Source organism: Chrysemys picta, chromosome 1, assembly GCF_011386835.1.
Source record: "Chrysemys picta bellii isolate R12L10 chromosome 1, ASM1138683v2, whole genome shotgun sequence".
In the NCBI taxonomy this organism is placed as follows: Eukaryota; Metazoa; Chordata; order Testudines; family Emydidae; genus Chrysemys; species Chrysemys picta.
The window spans coordinates 247,383,027-247,399,883 of record NC_088791.1 but is presented as its reverse complement, the minus strand read 5'-3'; the positions used below and the strand labels follow the sequence as shown (position 1 = coordinate 247,399,883).

Below are 16,857 nucleotides of genomic sequence, written 5' to 3'. Positions count from 1 at the left end.
GTGAAGTTCTTTAAAATCCTCAGATGAAAGGAGTGCAATTATAAGTTCAATGTATTAACAAACTAGTTCCAGATGTATTTACTCAAGGGACACTTAGTTGTTTCACTACATATTGATGTGACTGAGGAATGAAGATGTGTTGAATGGCTCCATCAACTGCCTGGTCACCTGATATTATCCATCCTCTTATATAGATCTGCGAGCTCTTTATCAACAATGCTACAGGCAGTGATATACATCACTTATGTCTATTAGACTTACTGTATATGCCACATACTTTAGACTTAGCAATATTTTTGCTAAATTCTTTGTAGATAACAATTGCCCCTTTTAAAACTTCTATTTTAAAAAGTTGTTAAATTACTAGTTAGCAGTTTAAAAAAAGGAGTTGTTTGCTTGATGCCAAGATTTTCCAGTAATCAATAGAAAATTAAATCAAACAATGCCGTAATGCCCGTGAGACTGTGTGACCATGTTTTACATAACAAACGAGATAGCTGAGGTCTACCAGGAGCTGATATGAACTACCAATCTCCGACATGTGTATATGCCACTTTAACAATTATTTTATATATACACTGTCAGAAGTCAAAATATCCTGACTTCCAGTGTATGGCTGTCCCGTGGTGTGCTGTTAGTTGCCAACAGTGTTTTAGTACAATGTAGGATTTTTGCAATATTTGTTTTTCTTCACAGCTTCCTTATTACATACAGGTGTTTTCCTGGATGGTGGAAAGTGGGGGAATAGTTCTCTGTTCTCCTTTTGAAAATTGCCCATGCAGCTCCCCACTCCTTGGATAAGTGCATCCTCAGAATTTTCTAGAAGATTGGGCCATTCAGCCCCCACCCTCTCTCCTCACACAGGATTCAGAGGCCATAAAACAAGGCGTGCCCCAACTGTTCTCCAGTGCCTTTTGACCACCAGGTGTGCAATGAGCTCAGAGCAGATGTGGTGACTTTGAGGTTTCCTAATTGTTTCTCTTCTCTCTTCCCCAACCCTCCCCCCGGCTCTATTGAGTACTATTTTTTCATAGTTGTATAGCCATTCATTTTCTTTTTCATTTTAAAAAACAACTTTTTTCAATTGCCAGGCCATTACATGTGTTGTCTGAGGCCCTGCTGTGTTAGGTTGCTTCCCTTGTTATATTGGTCTCATCAGACCATATATTCAATATTTTCCCTGTCTTGGGTCCTTTGACATCTCAGGCAGCATTGTTGATGTTGCTAAGAAAGCAGTCTTCAGGTCCTGGGCTTAATACAGGGGTATGATGTCTATTACAAACGTCCATGTTTGTTTGTCATGCATGGGAAGAGGTTATAACCAATACAAGTATTCAGTTTCCAAAGTGCATCTCAGACTCCTGTTGACAGAGGTTCTTTGGACTCAGCCACCTGAGTCTGGGGACTTCTGGCAATGTTAAGAGGCATCGTGATGCCACAGAACTGCTTCTCAAAATTGCACTGACAGAGGAGGCTTCTGTGCTGCAGCTAAGGACCAATCTCTGTACCATATCCTTCCAAGATCTTTAGTCTTTACTTCTGCTGCTTCATCTGTAATTGTGGTCTCTTGTTTGATGTAATTTTTTATCAGATGAGACAACACACATGATGATTCTAGTTTGGGGAAAATCCATATAATCGGATTGGGAAAGTGTGCCCTGGGCACAATTCCATGTTCTGAAAGATTTTGTACTCCTGCTGCCTCCTTTTTTTTTTTTTTTAATTGCCGTTTTCCAACATTCTTTACCTTTCTCCTTCCAGGCATCTACTGCTTCAGCCTACGCATTTAGCACACTAATCCTTATTGTTTAAATACTGCAGTTTCCAGACCTCATCCTTACCTCTTACACATCCTAGTGAAAAAATTTAAAAACTAAATCTGAATATGCTACAGAAAAGGTAAAAAAGTTGGAATTTTGAAGATAAAGCTTTCAGGCTGCTTTGTGCTTAGTTGGTGCAGAGGAAAGCCTTGAGCATACAGCTGTCTGTAGCAGTGAATACTATAGATTGATGAGCATTCTTTTTTTATCGATTGATTACATTGGCTAATTGCATACTTCTGTTCAAATGATTGTAAGGCAAATATAGTCATCACATGTAGCCTTTTTCTTTGGTATTTGAATCTGACAGACTAAAGAAGCTCAATCTATTTAGCTTAACATGGGAGAAGACTTGATCACAGTCTATAAGTACCTACATGAAAAGAAGATTTCTGTTAGTAGGGACCTTTAATCCAGCAGAAAAAAGCATAATGAGGTCCAGTGACTGAAAGCTGAAGATAGACAAATTCAGAATAAAATAAGACATGTATTTTTTAACTGTAAAGGTAATTAACCATGGGAATAATTTACCTAGGGACTTCATGGATTCTCAGTCACTGGATGTCTTTTTAAATCAAGACTGGATATCTTTGTAAAATATATGCTAAAGCACAAACAGAATATACGGGCTTGATGCAGAAGCCATTTGGTGCAATTCTGTGGCCTGTTATTCAGGAAGTCAGACTAGATTATCATAATGGGCCCTTCTGAGCTGTGAATTGTTCATTCACATACATAGTTCTTTGAGAAACCAGTAATAATTCTCTACTGTTTTTTCTGGAGAGTAAGAGGAGTTGTAATGTTTTTAAAAGTCTGAGCTTCAGGTATGCACTGCCAACTGCCCAGTGAACATAATTGGCAAGGTCTTTAATTAAGTCTATACACGTTTTTTTTTTCTCTTCTTTTGCAATTCTACATTATAGCCTGGTCTACACTTGTTGACTTCCTGCTCTACAAAGATGTGCCCCACCATTCTGTTGGTAGGTGATATCAGTACCATCACTGATCAGGGCAGGCGTGAGTACTCAGCATAAGGGGAAAAGGTAAGTCAGCTTTTATTCAATATGGCACAGCTCTCTAAGGTTTTCTTTTTATTATTCTTTGGAGAACTGGGCAATAATAAAGTGTGGTTATACCGGTTTTTGTTCCTAACAGGTTTAAATTTTAGTTAGGTCCTTGAAGTGTCTGTATTTTGACTTTTTTTTTTTAATTAATTATGTTTTTCTCCAGTCCTGTATCAGTTACTGGCTTCCCTCCTGAAAGCATAGCTTGAAAAGACACAGTCTCTGACAAGTAGCCAGCTAGCTTCTTCCCCAAGCCTCCCTCTGCCAGTAGGTAGCAGCAGCATGCTACCCTCTTCAGTTCCTCTCCTACTGCTTGGAGACATGTGTATGAGAAAGTAAGAAAGCATCAGGTGAGGGGAGTATCTTGCTATTGAACAGAGGTTAAAAAGCCACCTCCTGGCATAAGAGCCAGTCCAGTGCCAGTCAGGCCTTGAATTAAAGGCCCCATATCCTCCCCCTACTCTCTTTTTATGGCTGGATAAGTGGCTATTCAGCTGCTTGTTAGAGTCCCTGTCTTGCTCGGCTGCTTTTGCAATGTCCGAGCATCTAATAGATTCTTCTGATCTCTTAATCAGAGGACAGGATGTTTGTTCCTTTTCTGCATCCCCAAGCTAGACGTGATTGAGAGATTGCAGTTCCAGTGCACTGGTTCGATATACACTCTACTGAGCACAGCCTATATTCTCCCTGGCACTATTCTATACCACCTGCCATCAGAGCAGCTCCTCTGTTCCTGCCTCCATCAAAGAAACAGAGATGACTGGAAAATTAAAATGAAATCTGACTTTTATTTTTTTTTATTTTTTAACTTTCAAACAATTGGTTTCTTACTCTCAAGGACCTAGCTAAATTTTAAGTGTGATTAGGGAATATAACAGTATAAACACCCTTTAAATAAAAGCCAGCTTACCTTTCCCACATCACTAGAGTGATTACTCCAGCCCTAGTCATTAGCATTTATATTGCTCTTCTTTTGCATGCTGGGGCATGTCACCAGGATTCCTTTGTGGACCAACCTGCAAAAGAGAAAAGGTTAAAATGTTACTCATTAGTATTAATAGTTGCAAGGTCAAATAAATGTATTTATCAGGGATTTCATTCAAATTGAAATAACTTTCTTAAAGCTGAATCTTCCATTTAAGGAAGGAAAATGGTCCTTGATAGCTATCTGAAGTGGCCAAGTAAGATTTATGTGTGAAAACTGATGTTGTCTGAGAGAAAGTTTTGGAAGAAATATAATTCTGTTTGGGGCCAGACAGTATGTGAGACCTGCACTTACAGCACCTTTCATCTGAGGATCTCTGATTACTTTAAGAAGGTGGGTAAGAGGCATTATCCCCAATTTGTAGATGGGGAAACAAGCACGGAGAAAGTTAAGTGACTTGCCTGACCTATTACAGACAGGAATTAGACAAGCATAGTCGGGAATATAACTCTGAATTCGTGTCTTGGTCTACAACCTCGTTATACATATGTCACTTTAAATCTTTACACTAGTCATTATCTTTACCAGTGTTACTTAAGCATTTGGTCATAGCTAGAACTTTCCCATATCTCACATTTAAAATAGGAATAAATAAAAATAAAAAAAACTATGAACATGAATATCTAAAATTAACCTAATCATTCTGATTAACATTTTATAAATCAAGCATTGATGGCATACTACGAATAACCTGAGTTTTGCTGTGTTGAATATTTCCATGCATGTTGATTTTTCAGATTATATCATGCCCTTAATAGCAAGTGCTGTAAGTAAGACTGCTTGTTTATAACCTCCTGTTTTCACATAACTTCCTGATTTTAGGGTGAAATTATCCATGATTGATGTTAGCAAAACGATTAAATTATTTTTGGAATTTTGGAGAACCTCCAGCCATTTTGATTTAAATTAGGGGAAAAAAGATTTTTTTTCCTAAGCATAGCATCCTCACAGGAGTCTCACTCTGGGTTTTGAGCACCCAGTGTGCTACAGAATAGGAACTCCTTCAGTTCAAAACTTTTTGGCAATGGTAGCTGGGCATGAGGGTTCCTATCTAACGTGCCCTCTTAATATCTAAGCACCTTACAATTTTTAATGTGTTTTAACCTCAATAGATCTTTGTGAGGTAGGGAAATGCCCATTTTATAGATGGGAAATACAAGCACAAGAGAGACGAAGTGACTTGCCTAGGGTTGCATAGGAAGTCTATGGCAGAGCTAGGAAATGAACCAGGTCCACTGAACCAATTGAACCACTTTGCTCCAAATCTTCTCGTGTTATATACTCATAGAGTTTAAGGCCAGAAGGTGACTGTTCAATCACCTAATCTGACCTACTGTGTGACACAGGCTATTAAATTTCACCCAGTTATCCCTGTAGTGAACTCAAATCACTTGTTTGGCTAAGGCCAATCTTCCAGAAAGGCATTTAGTCTTGGTAGTTTGTTGCAATGGTTGATCACCCTCGCTGTAAAAATGTTGTACCTGACTTAAGTTGAATTTGTCTGGCTTTGTCTTCCAGCCATTGGTTCTTGTTAAGCCTTTCTCCACTAAAAAGCCCCTTTATACCTCTTATTTTCTCTCTGTGAAGGTATTTACACACTGTAATCAAATCACCTCTTCATCTTCTTTTTGATAAGATATACAGATTGAGTTATTTGAGTCTCCCACCGTAAGGCATTTCCTATCCCTCAAATAATTTTTGTGGCTCTTTTCTGCACCATCTCCAATTTTTCAACATTGTTTTTAAAATGTGGGCACCAGAAGTGGACACAGTGTTCCAGTATCTGTTTCACCAGTGCTGTGTACAGAGGTAAAATAATCTCCGTACTTCTATTCACTTCTCCCCTGGGTATAGGTCCAAGGATGGCATTAGCCCATTTTGCCACAGTATTGTGCTGGGAGCTCACGTTTAGTTGTTTGTCCACTGTGGCGCCTTTTCAGAGTGACTGCTTTCCAAGATGCAGTTCCCCATTCTGTAGGTGTGGCCTGCATTCTTTGAATTTGGCTGTATCAAAATGCATTTTGTTTGAATGGGCCTAGGTTACAGAGAGATACAGATTGCTCCGTATGACTACCCTTTCCTCATTATTATTTACCTTTTTGCCAATCTGTCATTTGCAGATTTTATATTTACTTCTAGATTATTGATAAAAATGTTGAATTGTGTTGAGCTTGTAGCTGGAGTCCTAGTGGAAACACCCCATTCAATGATGATTCTCCATTGACAAATCTAAAGAAGTAGTTGTCAGCCAGTTTTTAATCAGTTTAACAAGAGCTCCATTAATATTGTATAATTCCAGTTTTATAATGAGCATCGTGATACACTAAGTGAAACACCTTACAAGAAGTCTAAGTTTATTATATCAATGGAGTTATCGTTATCAACCAAATTTACAATCTCTCCAAAGAATGGAATCAGGTTTCTTTGCCAGGACCTATTTTCTATAAAACAATGTTGACTGGTATTAATTTATATTCCTATTGTTTATCAGTTGAATCCCATATCAGCTTTTCTGTTACATTTTCTGGGATTGATGTCAGGCTAACCAACCTGCAGTTACCTAGGTCATCCTGCTTGTCGTTTTTGGATATTGGCACATTAGCACTCTTCCAGTCTTCTAGAATTTCCCCAGTATACTGTGATTTATTATAATTAACATCAGCGGGTGAGAGATCTCTTCAGCCAACTCTTTTAGGACTCAAGTGCAAGTTATCCAGGCCTGCTGATTTTAAAATGTTTATGCCTTGCAATTCTTGTCTAACATCCTCTTTAGTAACTAATGGTCTGGAAAGTACTTCATTCTTTTATGATACAAGTGCATCATCCTGCTTCTTTCCAAATACAGAACAGAAATATTTATTGAATTCTTTTCTGCACCATTTAATAACAGTTATACCACCTCTGTCTAGTGATGGGCCAACACCATTGCTACTAGCTGCCACTGCTCCATGCAGGGTGTATGGAAGGTCAGCCACATGGTCGTTCCTGCCCATTTTTACAAACATCTGTTGCTTAGATTTGGCCTCTGGGGAAGAGCCCCAATCTAAATTCTTAGTACTGCAGAACCTGTTTCCAAGACCAGGTGCCCTACAGTTCCTTTGTGGGGGTCAAAGAGATCTCTAACTGAACTAGCCAAACTTTTGAAAAAGCATCACAAAGACATATCCTCTGAGGCTCTGCCAGTCCGTCAGTTTATGCCTTTGTTGTTGCTTGGAAGTATTTTATTCCTTTTTATTTATTTTAATTTTAAAAGTTCACAGGTCTTAATACTGGTCATCAGTCTTTTTTTCTTTTCGCAATGCGCTTACTGCAGTGTGTCAACCTTCTATCTTGAAACATATCTTGAGTTACTGAGTCTCCAAGACTGAGACTTGTGAGGGTGATGGTACCTTTTCCCATTATGTAAGTTACATACATGGAATTCTGCTTCTCTGAAGCTTCCTCACTGATTTGTGCCCCATCATCTCTGCTTATGCTTTTGTTACCTTCTAGGTGGTGTGTACATATGAGGCTTGCAGAAATCTTTTACTTTATAGTTTTATTTTATAATGGGCTTAGTGTGAAGAGCAGTTGCTTCACAATTCAGAGCTGACTAGACGGCTAAGGGACTGCGAGGTAGTGGCAGATGGTGACACGTGGCTAATAAGCAGGGGCTGAGATGGCCAAAATAAAAGCTTTGAGCGGAGGATTTTCCATCCTGCCTCCTGCCAAGAGTTCAAGACCTTCCAGTGAAAATCCTGTGATGTATTATCTTCAGAATAGCAGAATTAGAGAGATTTCTCCCCAAACTATATCACCTTTGTCACACAGCTAATTAAAAAAAAAAACCCCTGACCTTTGAAACTTGACACACAAATAGTACACACTGAGAAACACATCCATAATCGAAGGTGGAGGGAGGAGTGATTGAAAAATTAACTTCTGGGCATGTTGTGGTGGCATCTGCTAAAATGTTGTTAGTGATTAATAAATCCGTGCCCTCTTGATGACACCAACAAAGCACAGTTGCTTGGCCTGATGAGCCCAGATGGATTACTGCTGAGACAACTGGCAGGAGAGAGAGGGGCTCATAGTATATTTCTCTGTCACACCCACCAACAAAGAGAGAGTACAGCCTTAGAGCTGAACTGGAAAGGGTGTGATTGTGATAACCGGATTTTAAATGCTATTGTTTAAGCACGTGCAAATAAATTTCCCCAATGTTTCATGCAAATTGCCCCACTTTCTAAATAAAAAGGTTCAATGGTTCCTCTTGCAGAAAATTCATGTGAGAGCAGCTCAGGTATTTAAGATGAACAGTAATGTTCAGGGGTCTTGGGGAAGTCGAGGCCAGGACCTAGAGGTGGACGTTAGAGACTTGGAGCAGGGGTTGATGTCCCAAGTAATTGCTTCCCTGCTGGACAGATTCTGTTTATTCTGGATCTGGGAGAGGCTTTGTGACCCTTGCCCCATAGCCCAGCAACAAAGAGAGAAGAGGGGGTGAGTCTAGTTGTTTCCCTGGAGGAGGGATTTTGGAGGGGATGTGCCTGAATTCATTTTGTTTTCTTTTTATTTGCTTTGTGAGCCCTTGCAGCTCAGTATGTCTAGAATGGAGGAAAGTGATCCTGTGGGCAGTAGGAGTTGGATTACAGCTAAACTATTTGCATGCCCATACTATCTTGAATTCACCCCATGAAGCTGGGTGCCTTCAGAGTAAAAATGCAAAATCTAATACTGTGACCTAACCTTTCCATAGTAACACTGTTGACAAAGAACAGAAGAAAATCTCAGTTGCAAAGGCCTGAACTTGCCCCTTCTCTCTCCCCCCCCCCCCATAAGAAAATAACTTTAAATGTTACCTGGAACCTATTAAGCACAGGCAATCTCTTCCCTAAATAAAAGGAAAAAAGCGCACGCGCACACACACACACACACAAGTAATGCAACATAAAGGTGTCACAATTAACATTTATAAAAATAGTAATACCCATTGCTTATATAGTTTATCAGTAGATCTCAAAGCACTTTATAAAAGGGAGGTAAGCATCATTCCCATTTTACACATGGGGAAACTGAGGTACAGAGAAATTAAATGACTTGCCAAGGTCACTGGTAGGCCAGTGGCATAGCCAGGATTTGAATCCAGGTATCCTGAGTATCAATCCAGTGCTCTGTCTTCTAGGTGGCTTCTACAACAGTGATAACATGACTATGGTGAATGTATTGTGTAGTTTCTTACATTTAACAACAGACAGAACTATTTCATTACATACTTAACAAGGAAAAGCCAAAATAAACAGTTCTAAATACATTCAGTGTGGCCGAGTTAAAGTTGCAGAAATTAAGGTAATGGGAAAATTCAATTTCTATAGCTACATTAACAGAACATTAACAGCGCTTTGCAATAATTTCTCCTCATTCCTATAAAATGTAATTAGTTTTGCAGACAACCTTTTGTGGGAAGTGCGGGCTACTTGAAATAGCCTGATAGATGCTGGATTCCGATATTAATCTTTGTAACAAGTTTCTGTTTTAAAAAAAAAATTGTTCTCTCAATCATTTCATGTTGAGCATTGTATCTGTAGACTGAGTGGGTATTAATGTAATTTATATGGTGTCCGTGATAATATTAGTGCTATATGATGCACACAAAGTAAAAGATTTCAGAGGAACCTTTGTCTCATTTTCCAAAGCGCTTGAGTCTCATTAATGTTCAATGGGACTTTGGCTCCTAAATGACTTTTAGATGCTTTTGAAAATTTTACCCACAGTCCTTTCTCCTGAGAGTTTACAGTGTGTTAAGAGACCCAGAAAACTTCTGTGCCCTAATCTTCTGTTAATTTTTAAAAAATTGCCTACCCCCTTTTATTGGGACAGTTAATGCAGATACTATAAGATGTTAATGTTTTGATAATTATTTATGGCCTTTGAAAGGGATACGTTGATCAAATTTTGCCCACGATGTAGGTTTTATTTAAAAAAAAAAAAAATTCCAAGCAGTATTTACAACCCAAACACTACAAGTTAGTTGGTTGGTTTCTAATTATATTTCTTTCCCCTGCTCCATCTTTGTAAATCACTTGTCAGATTCGTAAATGCTTCAGGTGAGACTTTTTTGTGCTTTGTGTTTGTACAATGGCTCATACAGTGGAGACCCAGCCCTGATTGGGGCTTCTGGTCATTATGGTAATATAATTAATAATAGTGCATGAAAACCTACATGTGAAATTGGCTAGAGACAGTCTATTTTCCATGCTGAGAGGAATGGAAAAAGTAAACTGCATACTAGATAAGTTTTATTTTTAAATGATTTTGCTTTTAATCATTGAAAGATGCTTTTTTAGAAATGGGTGATGGCGTCTTCTTTAAAGTAAATTCTAACCTGACAGTGTCTCTCCTCAGAGAAGAAATGTTCTAGCATACCTTGCATTTCCAGTGTTTCCTCAGCCCTCACAGCCATGGTAGTATGTCACATAAATAGAGGGTAAGTATACATGACCCTTTGTTTTTGGTTTCTTTGTAGTACTTGTATGCAGTCATGAAGGAAGCAGCCGAAGATGTGGTGGACAAGGGGACCTTCTTTCAGGTTCTCTTGGAGTCTTGGCACACTGGGCATTTCTTGCTGGACCAGAAAAAACTAATGGGTATGATTTCATTAGTTACTTCTTTTATCTCATATGAGCCCATGTTCTTCGCAGCAACGCCTGTAGAAACGTTAAGAAACCCAACGAATCTGAATTTGGGACACTGACTGACACCCTGACAAACTTTGTGTTGTAGAGTAGACCATAGTCATTGTAATAGTTCTGATTTTGATGAAGTCAAACTGTCTCTTGACTCTGAGGATGGCTCAAGATCACAAGGCAGAAAAGCAATACAAACCTGAATTGATTTCCAAGAATATTTATTTACCAGAACATATGTTTTTAAAATGAATTTCATAGACAGAATATATATCAGACATAATATTAAATAAATGGCAGTTGCTGTACAGCAGTGAAATCTCAACAATATACAAATATATATATAATTTTGTTTTCTCTCTGTGGTGTATTGATGATGATTTGTGTTGGTACAATCAGGTGATTCTACAAATGTAATTTGTCATTTAAATTATAAATGTATAAATAAATTCTAAAATACTAATGGACTAACCGAAGAATCAACTAAACTAGTTACAGGTACTTAAAAGCATTTCATTTGGATATGTCAAAATCTCAGAAGTAATTTGGCTTCAGAATAAAACATTTTAAAATAAAAGGTCATTGCCAGCTGTTTTAAGACTATATAATAATTCCTATCAGATCAGACTAGTGATCCAGATAGTTCTATATCCTTTGTGTAGCCAGTACCGCTGCTTCAAAGGAAATCACAAAAAAATTCTGAAGTACACAGTTATGGAATAACTCTCCCTGTTTTTCTAGTACTTTAGGAACAGGAGATAGTCTCATTAGCCATATAAATATGTAATCCTTTTTTGAATCCTGCTCTACTCTTGGCCTCAATGGTGTATTGTGCCAATCAGTTCCACAGGTTTTGCACCATGTTAAAGAATTTCCTTTTGTATATTTTAAATATGTTGCCTTTTTAAATTTAATTGCATGACCCCTTCATTTTTCTATTGTGTGTGTGTAAATAGGATCATCCCATTTACTTTCTTTATACTAAATGTTTTTTTATACTTTCTTATGATGCACCTTATTACATGTCTTTTTAATCTCTCCTTGTGGCAGTTTCTGTATGCTTCTAGACATTTTCATCATCCCCCCGTCCCCCTTTTAAAACCCTTCTGTTTTCACTATATCTGTTTTGAGATAAGGTAACCAGGACTGAACACAGTATATTGGGTTAGGGCATACCATTGACTCAGAGTATTATAAAATTATCAGTTATTTTTCTTTTACATTCTTTATTCATCTTAATATTGTTTGCTGTTTTGATCACCAGTGTGCATGGAAGATGTTTTTCAGTGAACTATCCACAGTGATCATAGAATCATAGAATATCAGGGTTGGAAGGGACCTCAAGAGGTCATCTAGTCCAACCCCCTGCTCAAAGCAGGACCAATTCCCAACTAAATCATCCCAGCCAGGGCTTTGTCAAGCCGGGCCTTAAAAACCTCCAAGGAAGGAGACTCCACCACCTCCCTAGGTAACGCATTCCAGTGCTTCACCACCCTCCTAGTGAAATAGTGTTTCCTAATATCCAACCTGGACCTCCCCCACTGCAACTTGAGACCACTGCTCCTTGTTCTGTCATCTGCCACCACTGAGAACAGCCGAGCTCCATCCTCTTTGGAACCCCCCTTCAGGTAGTTGAAGGCTGCTATCAAATCCCCCCTCATTCTTCTCTTCTGGAGACTAAACAATCCCAGTTCCCTCAGCCTCTCCTCATAAGTCATGTGCTCCAGACCCCTAATCATTTTTGTTGCCCTCCGTTGGACTTTTTCCAATTTTTCCACATCCTTCTTGTAGTGTGGGGCCCAAAACTGGACACAGTATTCTAGATGAGGCCTCACCAATGTCGAATAAAGGGGAACGATCACGTTCCTCGATCTGCTGGCAATGCCCCTACTTATACAGCCCAAAATGCCGTTAGCCTTCTTGGCAATAAGAGCACACAGTTGACTCATATCCAGCTTCTCGTCCACTGTGACCCCTAGGTCCTTTTCTGCAGAACTGCTACCTAGCCATTCGGTCCCTAGTCTGAAGCAGTGCATGGGATTCTTCCGTCCTAAGTGCAGGACTCTGCACTTGTCCTTGTTGAACCTCATCAGGTTTTTTTTGGCCCAATCCTCTAATTTGTCTAGGTCCCTCTGTATCCGATCCCTACCCTCTAGTGTATCTACCACGCCTCCTAGTTTAGTGTCATCTGCAAACTTGCTGAGAGTGCAGTCCATACCATCCTCCAGATCATTAATAAAGATATTAAACAAAACCGGCCCCAGGACCGACCCTTGGGGCACTCCGCTTGAAACCGGCTGCCAACTCGACATAGAGCCATTGATCACTACCCGTTGAGCCCGACGATCCAGCCAGCTTTCTATCCACCTTACAGTCCATTCATCCAGCCCATACTTCATGATGCCCAGTTCTTTGTTCCCATTATCATTTTCATCTAGGTGTGATTTTTTTATTCTAATTTTAATAATAATTTCTACTTATTCTCCTGGTACTGAAGTAAGGATCATGGGTCTGTAAATCCTAGCATCACCCTTAGTGCCTTTTGCTTTTTTAATAGTTAGAATATAAGAACATAAGAATGGCCCTGCTGGATCAGACCAAAGATCTATCTAGCCCAGTATCCTGTCTTCCGACAGTGCCAGGTGCCCCAGAGGGAATGAACAGAACAGGTAATCATCAAGTGATCCATCCCCTGTCGCTCATTCCCAGCTTCTGGCAAATAGAGGCTAGGGACACCATTCCTGCCCATCCTGGCTAATAGCCATTAGTTACTCATAGCCTTCCAGTATAGGAGCTGATATTAATGATTACATATTTTTAGAAGCAGCTCAGCCATTTTACTCTTAAGTTTCTTGAGAACTCTTAGTTCTTTGAGTATATGTCTCTATGGGTGCTCCTCTGTAGGATGTGTGCGTGCCCATGCACTCTTAACTGGAGAATACAGAATAGTCTCCATGGGTCCGCACCAGTGAAGAGTAGTGCCTCATGTCTCCCTATGAGGTCATATGAGGAGATGTGGGCCCGCCCCTACTCAGCTCCTTCTTAACTACCTGCAGTTCAAGACAGAGAAATTTGGTGTCCACTGTTTTCAGCTTTCTGCCTTTTCCCTGTGAAACCTTTACTTGTTTTATTTTATTTCATTGGTTTTATTTCAACTGTAGCACAGTTGTGCGCTGGGGGGAGGGGAGAGGGAATAGTTTTACCCCTTAAAAGTTGGAGTTAGTGTCTAGATCTTCTTGGTTATGCCTAAAAACCCTATCAGATCTGCCAAAGGTTTTTTTCCTATAGCAATGGACACTCTAATTGCCTGAGGTGCTTGAGTGTATCCCACATTGCTTCAAAGTGCACGGTCTACTTGGGGTTCAAAGGCAGGTCCAAGAAAGACAGGGAAACTATACTGAACTCTTCCTAGCTCCAGATGTATCTGCTGCCTCCCCTGCCCCAGTACATGAGCCTCAACATCTCAGGCTACTCCAGTGTCTGCTGGAACCTTGTCAGCAGCCCTTGACACCAAGACCTTCAGGGAAAAGAAGCAAACTTCCCCAAGCAGGGAAACAAACGAGGGGTGGTTCACCCCAAAAGACTTATCAGGAGACCTCGCATCCCTCAAAGGATAGCACTGAGGCACCAGTACTGCATAAAAAATTCCACATGGACAAGCTCTCTACTCTCAGGGCGCCATTGTCATTGGTGCCATCTGACATCTTGGCATCACAACACACACACCTACCCCACATGCTCCGGTACCATCATCTTACCATAACTCTGAGGTCCGAGAAGATCTGGAGAACTCTTTAGTACTTCATTCACCAGCTACTTCCCAATATCCACTCCAGTCCTGACCCTGGCTTTGGCCACTGGCTATCATAGCCCTCCATTGCCTTCCAGATTCCTTTCCACAGAGCACCTCGTAGTTCTGGATGAACTGGAGTCCCTCATTTCAAAGAGGTCTATCATAGACACCCCCCCCCCCCAATACAGCCCTGGCGCCTGCATGCCAATTCTCAGTTGAGCCGCCAATCTTTTGGTACTGGTAACAATACGTGAGGCCCGCCCCAAACTTAGTTTTCCCTAACCTCTATACCATACTGTGATGCTCCTGTGAGCCCATTTAATGAAGAGGGTCTCCCAAAACTAACCAAACCTCCTAGGTCTTGGGACTGTGACCATGTTTGGTGACCCCCTCTCTGATTCTAGCAGGCACAGTGTAGAGTGGGAATCACAGGGCCGCTTTGAAGAACAATTCTTCAGGATGTCATCCAAAAAGAAACTTCAGCTCCCAGCAGTACCGTATCACCCTCCAGTACCGATAAACTAGTCTCCAGTACCACACGCTTTGTCAGTATTAGATGGTACACAGGAGAAGCAAGAACCACAGATTGAAGAGGTCTTGCTTCCTCAGCCAGCTGGTCCTCATTCTCCAGAGGAGGCAGCAATGCCACTGCCACCATCATGTGCTGATGACTTAAGGGTCTTCTAGGACCTCATGAAGTGCCTGGCAAACTCTGTACTGATCCTCTTGGAAGAAGGCCGGGAGTCCCAGCACTCTCTTTGGTGAGTAATTTAACATCAATCCCAAGGGAAAGATTATTATCTCCCGCTCACACTCTGTGGCAAACACCTGCCACAGTTCTACCCACCTGTAAGTGGACAGATGGAAAAAAAAAAATTCTATTCCACCTAAGGGAATGGAGCATCTTTTCTCCTATCCTACCCCTAATTCCCTAAGAGTGGACATAGCCAGCAAAGGGAACAGTCAGACTTGCTTTAGACCCCCTCTGGATGAGGAGTTCAAACAACTGGACTTACTAGACAGGAAATACTACTCATCATCTGCTCTTCAATTTCGAATTGCCGACTATCAGGCCTTGATGATGAAATAGGATTTCAACAATTACTCGAAATTCACACACTTTATTGAACACCTGCCACAAGACAAGAGACACCAAATTCTGTCCCTCATTTCTGAAGGCCAGTTAGTTGCCTGCAGGCTGCTCTAGATGCTCTAAATCCATGACCATGGCTGTGATTATGAGAAGAACATCTTGGTTTCAGTCTTCTCGCCTCATAAGAAAGGAGCAGAATGCTGTAGATGACATTTCCAGTGAAGGGCCCAAGCTTTTCATTGACCACCTGGACTCCTCTTTCTACAGCCTGAGGACTCCAGGGCAACACTCTGGTCTATGGGAATTTATGTCCCTGCAACATAAATATGTTTTAGCAGATCTCAAACCACTCAGCAGATCAGGCTCTTTCAATACCATCATGCCTTCCCCAAACCCTGGAGCCCTTCAGGAGAAGACCTAAACCCCAAAACAGAGGTCCATCTGCCTCTACAACTATCCAGTCTGCACCTCCCTTTAAGAGGCAGTTTTGATACCTCAGTTGAGGGCATCGAGCAGCCTCCTCCATTCTATGCGGTGCGATTGTTCCATCCAGCCGAGCTTTGAAAACTGCCTGTCCGAATTCCTACTTGCCTGGGAACACATCACCTTACACAAATGCATTTTGGCGGTCGTCAAAGTGGGTTACACTGTAAACATCCACTCTACCCTCCACCCCCTCTCTTTAGGGACCTTTCTCACAAAGGAGCTCCTACAACAGGCGGTAGTCTCTTATTATTGGGGGTGATAGAACTGGTACCACCCGAGTTTGTCAGAAGAGGGTTCTATTCCAGCTATTTCCTAGTCCTCAAGAGGCACAGAAGGTGGAGACAATCCTCGACTTCAGGAATTTGAACCACTATGTCCTTGTACAGCTTTTCAGAATGGTGACTCTAGCAACCATTATTCCATTCCTAGATCTGGAAGACTGGTTTGTTGCCCTTGATCTACAAGATGTCTGCTTTCAGGTAGCCATCCACCATTCTCACAAGCGTTTTCTACACTTTGTAATAGGATAATATCACTACCAATATTGAGCCCTTCCCTTTGAGTTCTCCATGGCCTTTTGAGGGTCTTTACAAAGATCCTTTTAGCCTTAGCAGCTCGCCTTTGTCACTGGGGCATTGCAGTATTCCAATACTTGGACAACTGGCTGATCATAGGCCAGTCAGACCTACAGCTTCAGTTGGCAACCTCCAAAGCACCACTTCTTCCAATCTCTAGGCCTTCTCATAAGTTACAAGAAATCTATTCTAATTGCAATCCAAAAAAACAAACCCCAAAACAAAAAAACATTATAGGCGCTACCCTGGATTCAGTGATGCACTGCCAAAATATTAACAGGTTCCCTCCTCCTCACTTCACGAGAGGGTTGTGCCCACCCCCGGGACTCCTGCCCCATCCAACCCGCCACGTTCCTTGACCCCAGGGCCGGATCTAGGA

At 40.8% G+C, this 16,857-nt stretch overlaps 1 protein-coding gene across 22 annotated transcripts in view; it reads left to right on the top strand.

Annotated features, from left to right (window-relative positions):
• The window catches only part of NAXD (NAD(P)HX dehydratase), an 88,854-nt gene that overhangs the window by 59,772 nt on the left and 12,225 nt on the right, over positions 1-16,857 (top strand). For 15 of the 22 annotated variants that reach the window (XM_065592106.1, XM_065592095.1, XM_065592070.1 and 12 more), the window contains one exon: positions 10,372-10,492. In XM_065592106.1, the coding sequence (XP_065448178.1) occupies positions 10,372-10,492 (121 nt within the window). Of the gene's footprint in view, positions 1-2,743; positions 2,864-10,371; positions 10,493-16,857 lie in introns of all 22 variants that reach the window. The other 7 variants (XM_005302983.5, XM_065592057.1, XM_005302979.3 and 4 more) reach the window with 2 other exon arrangements.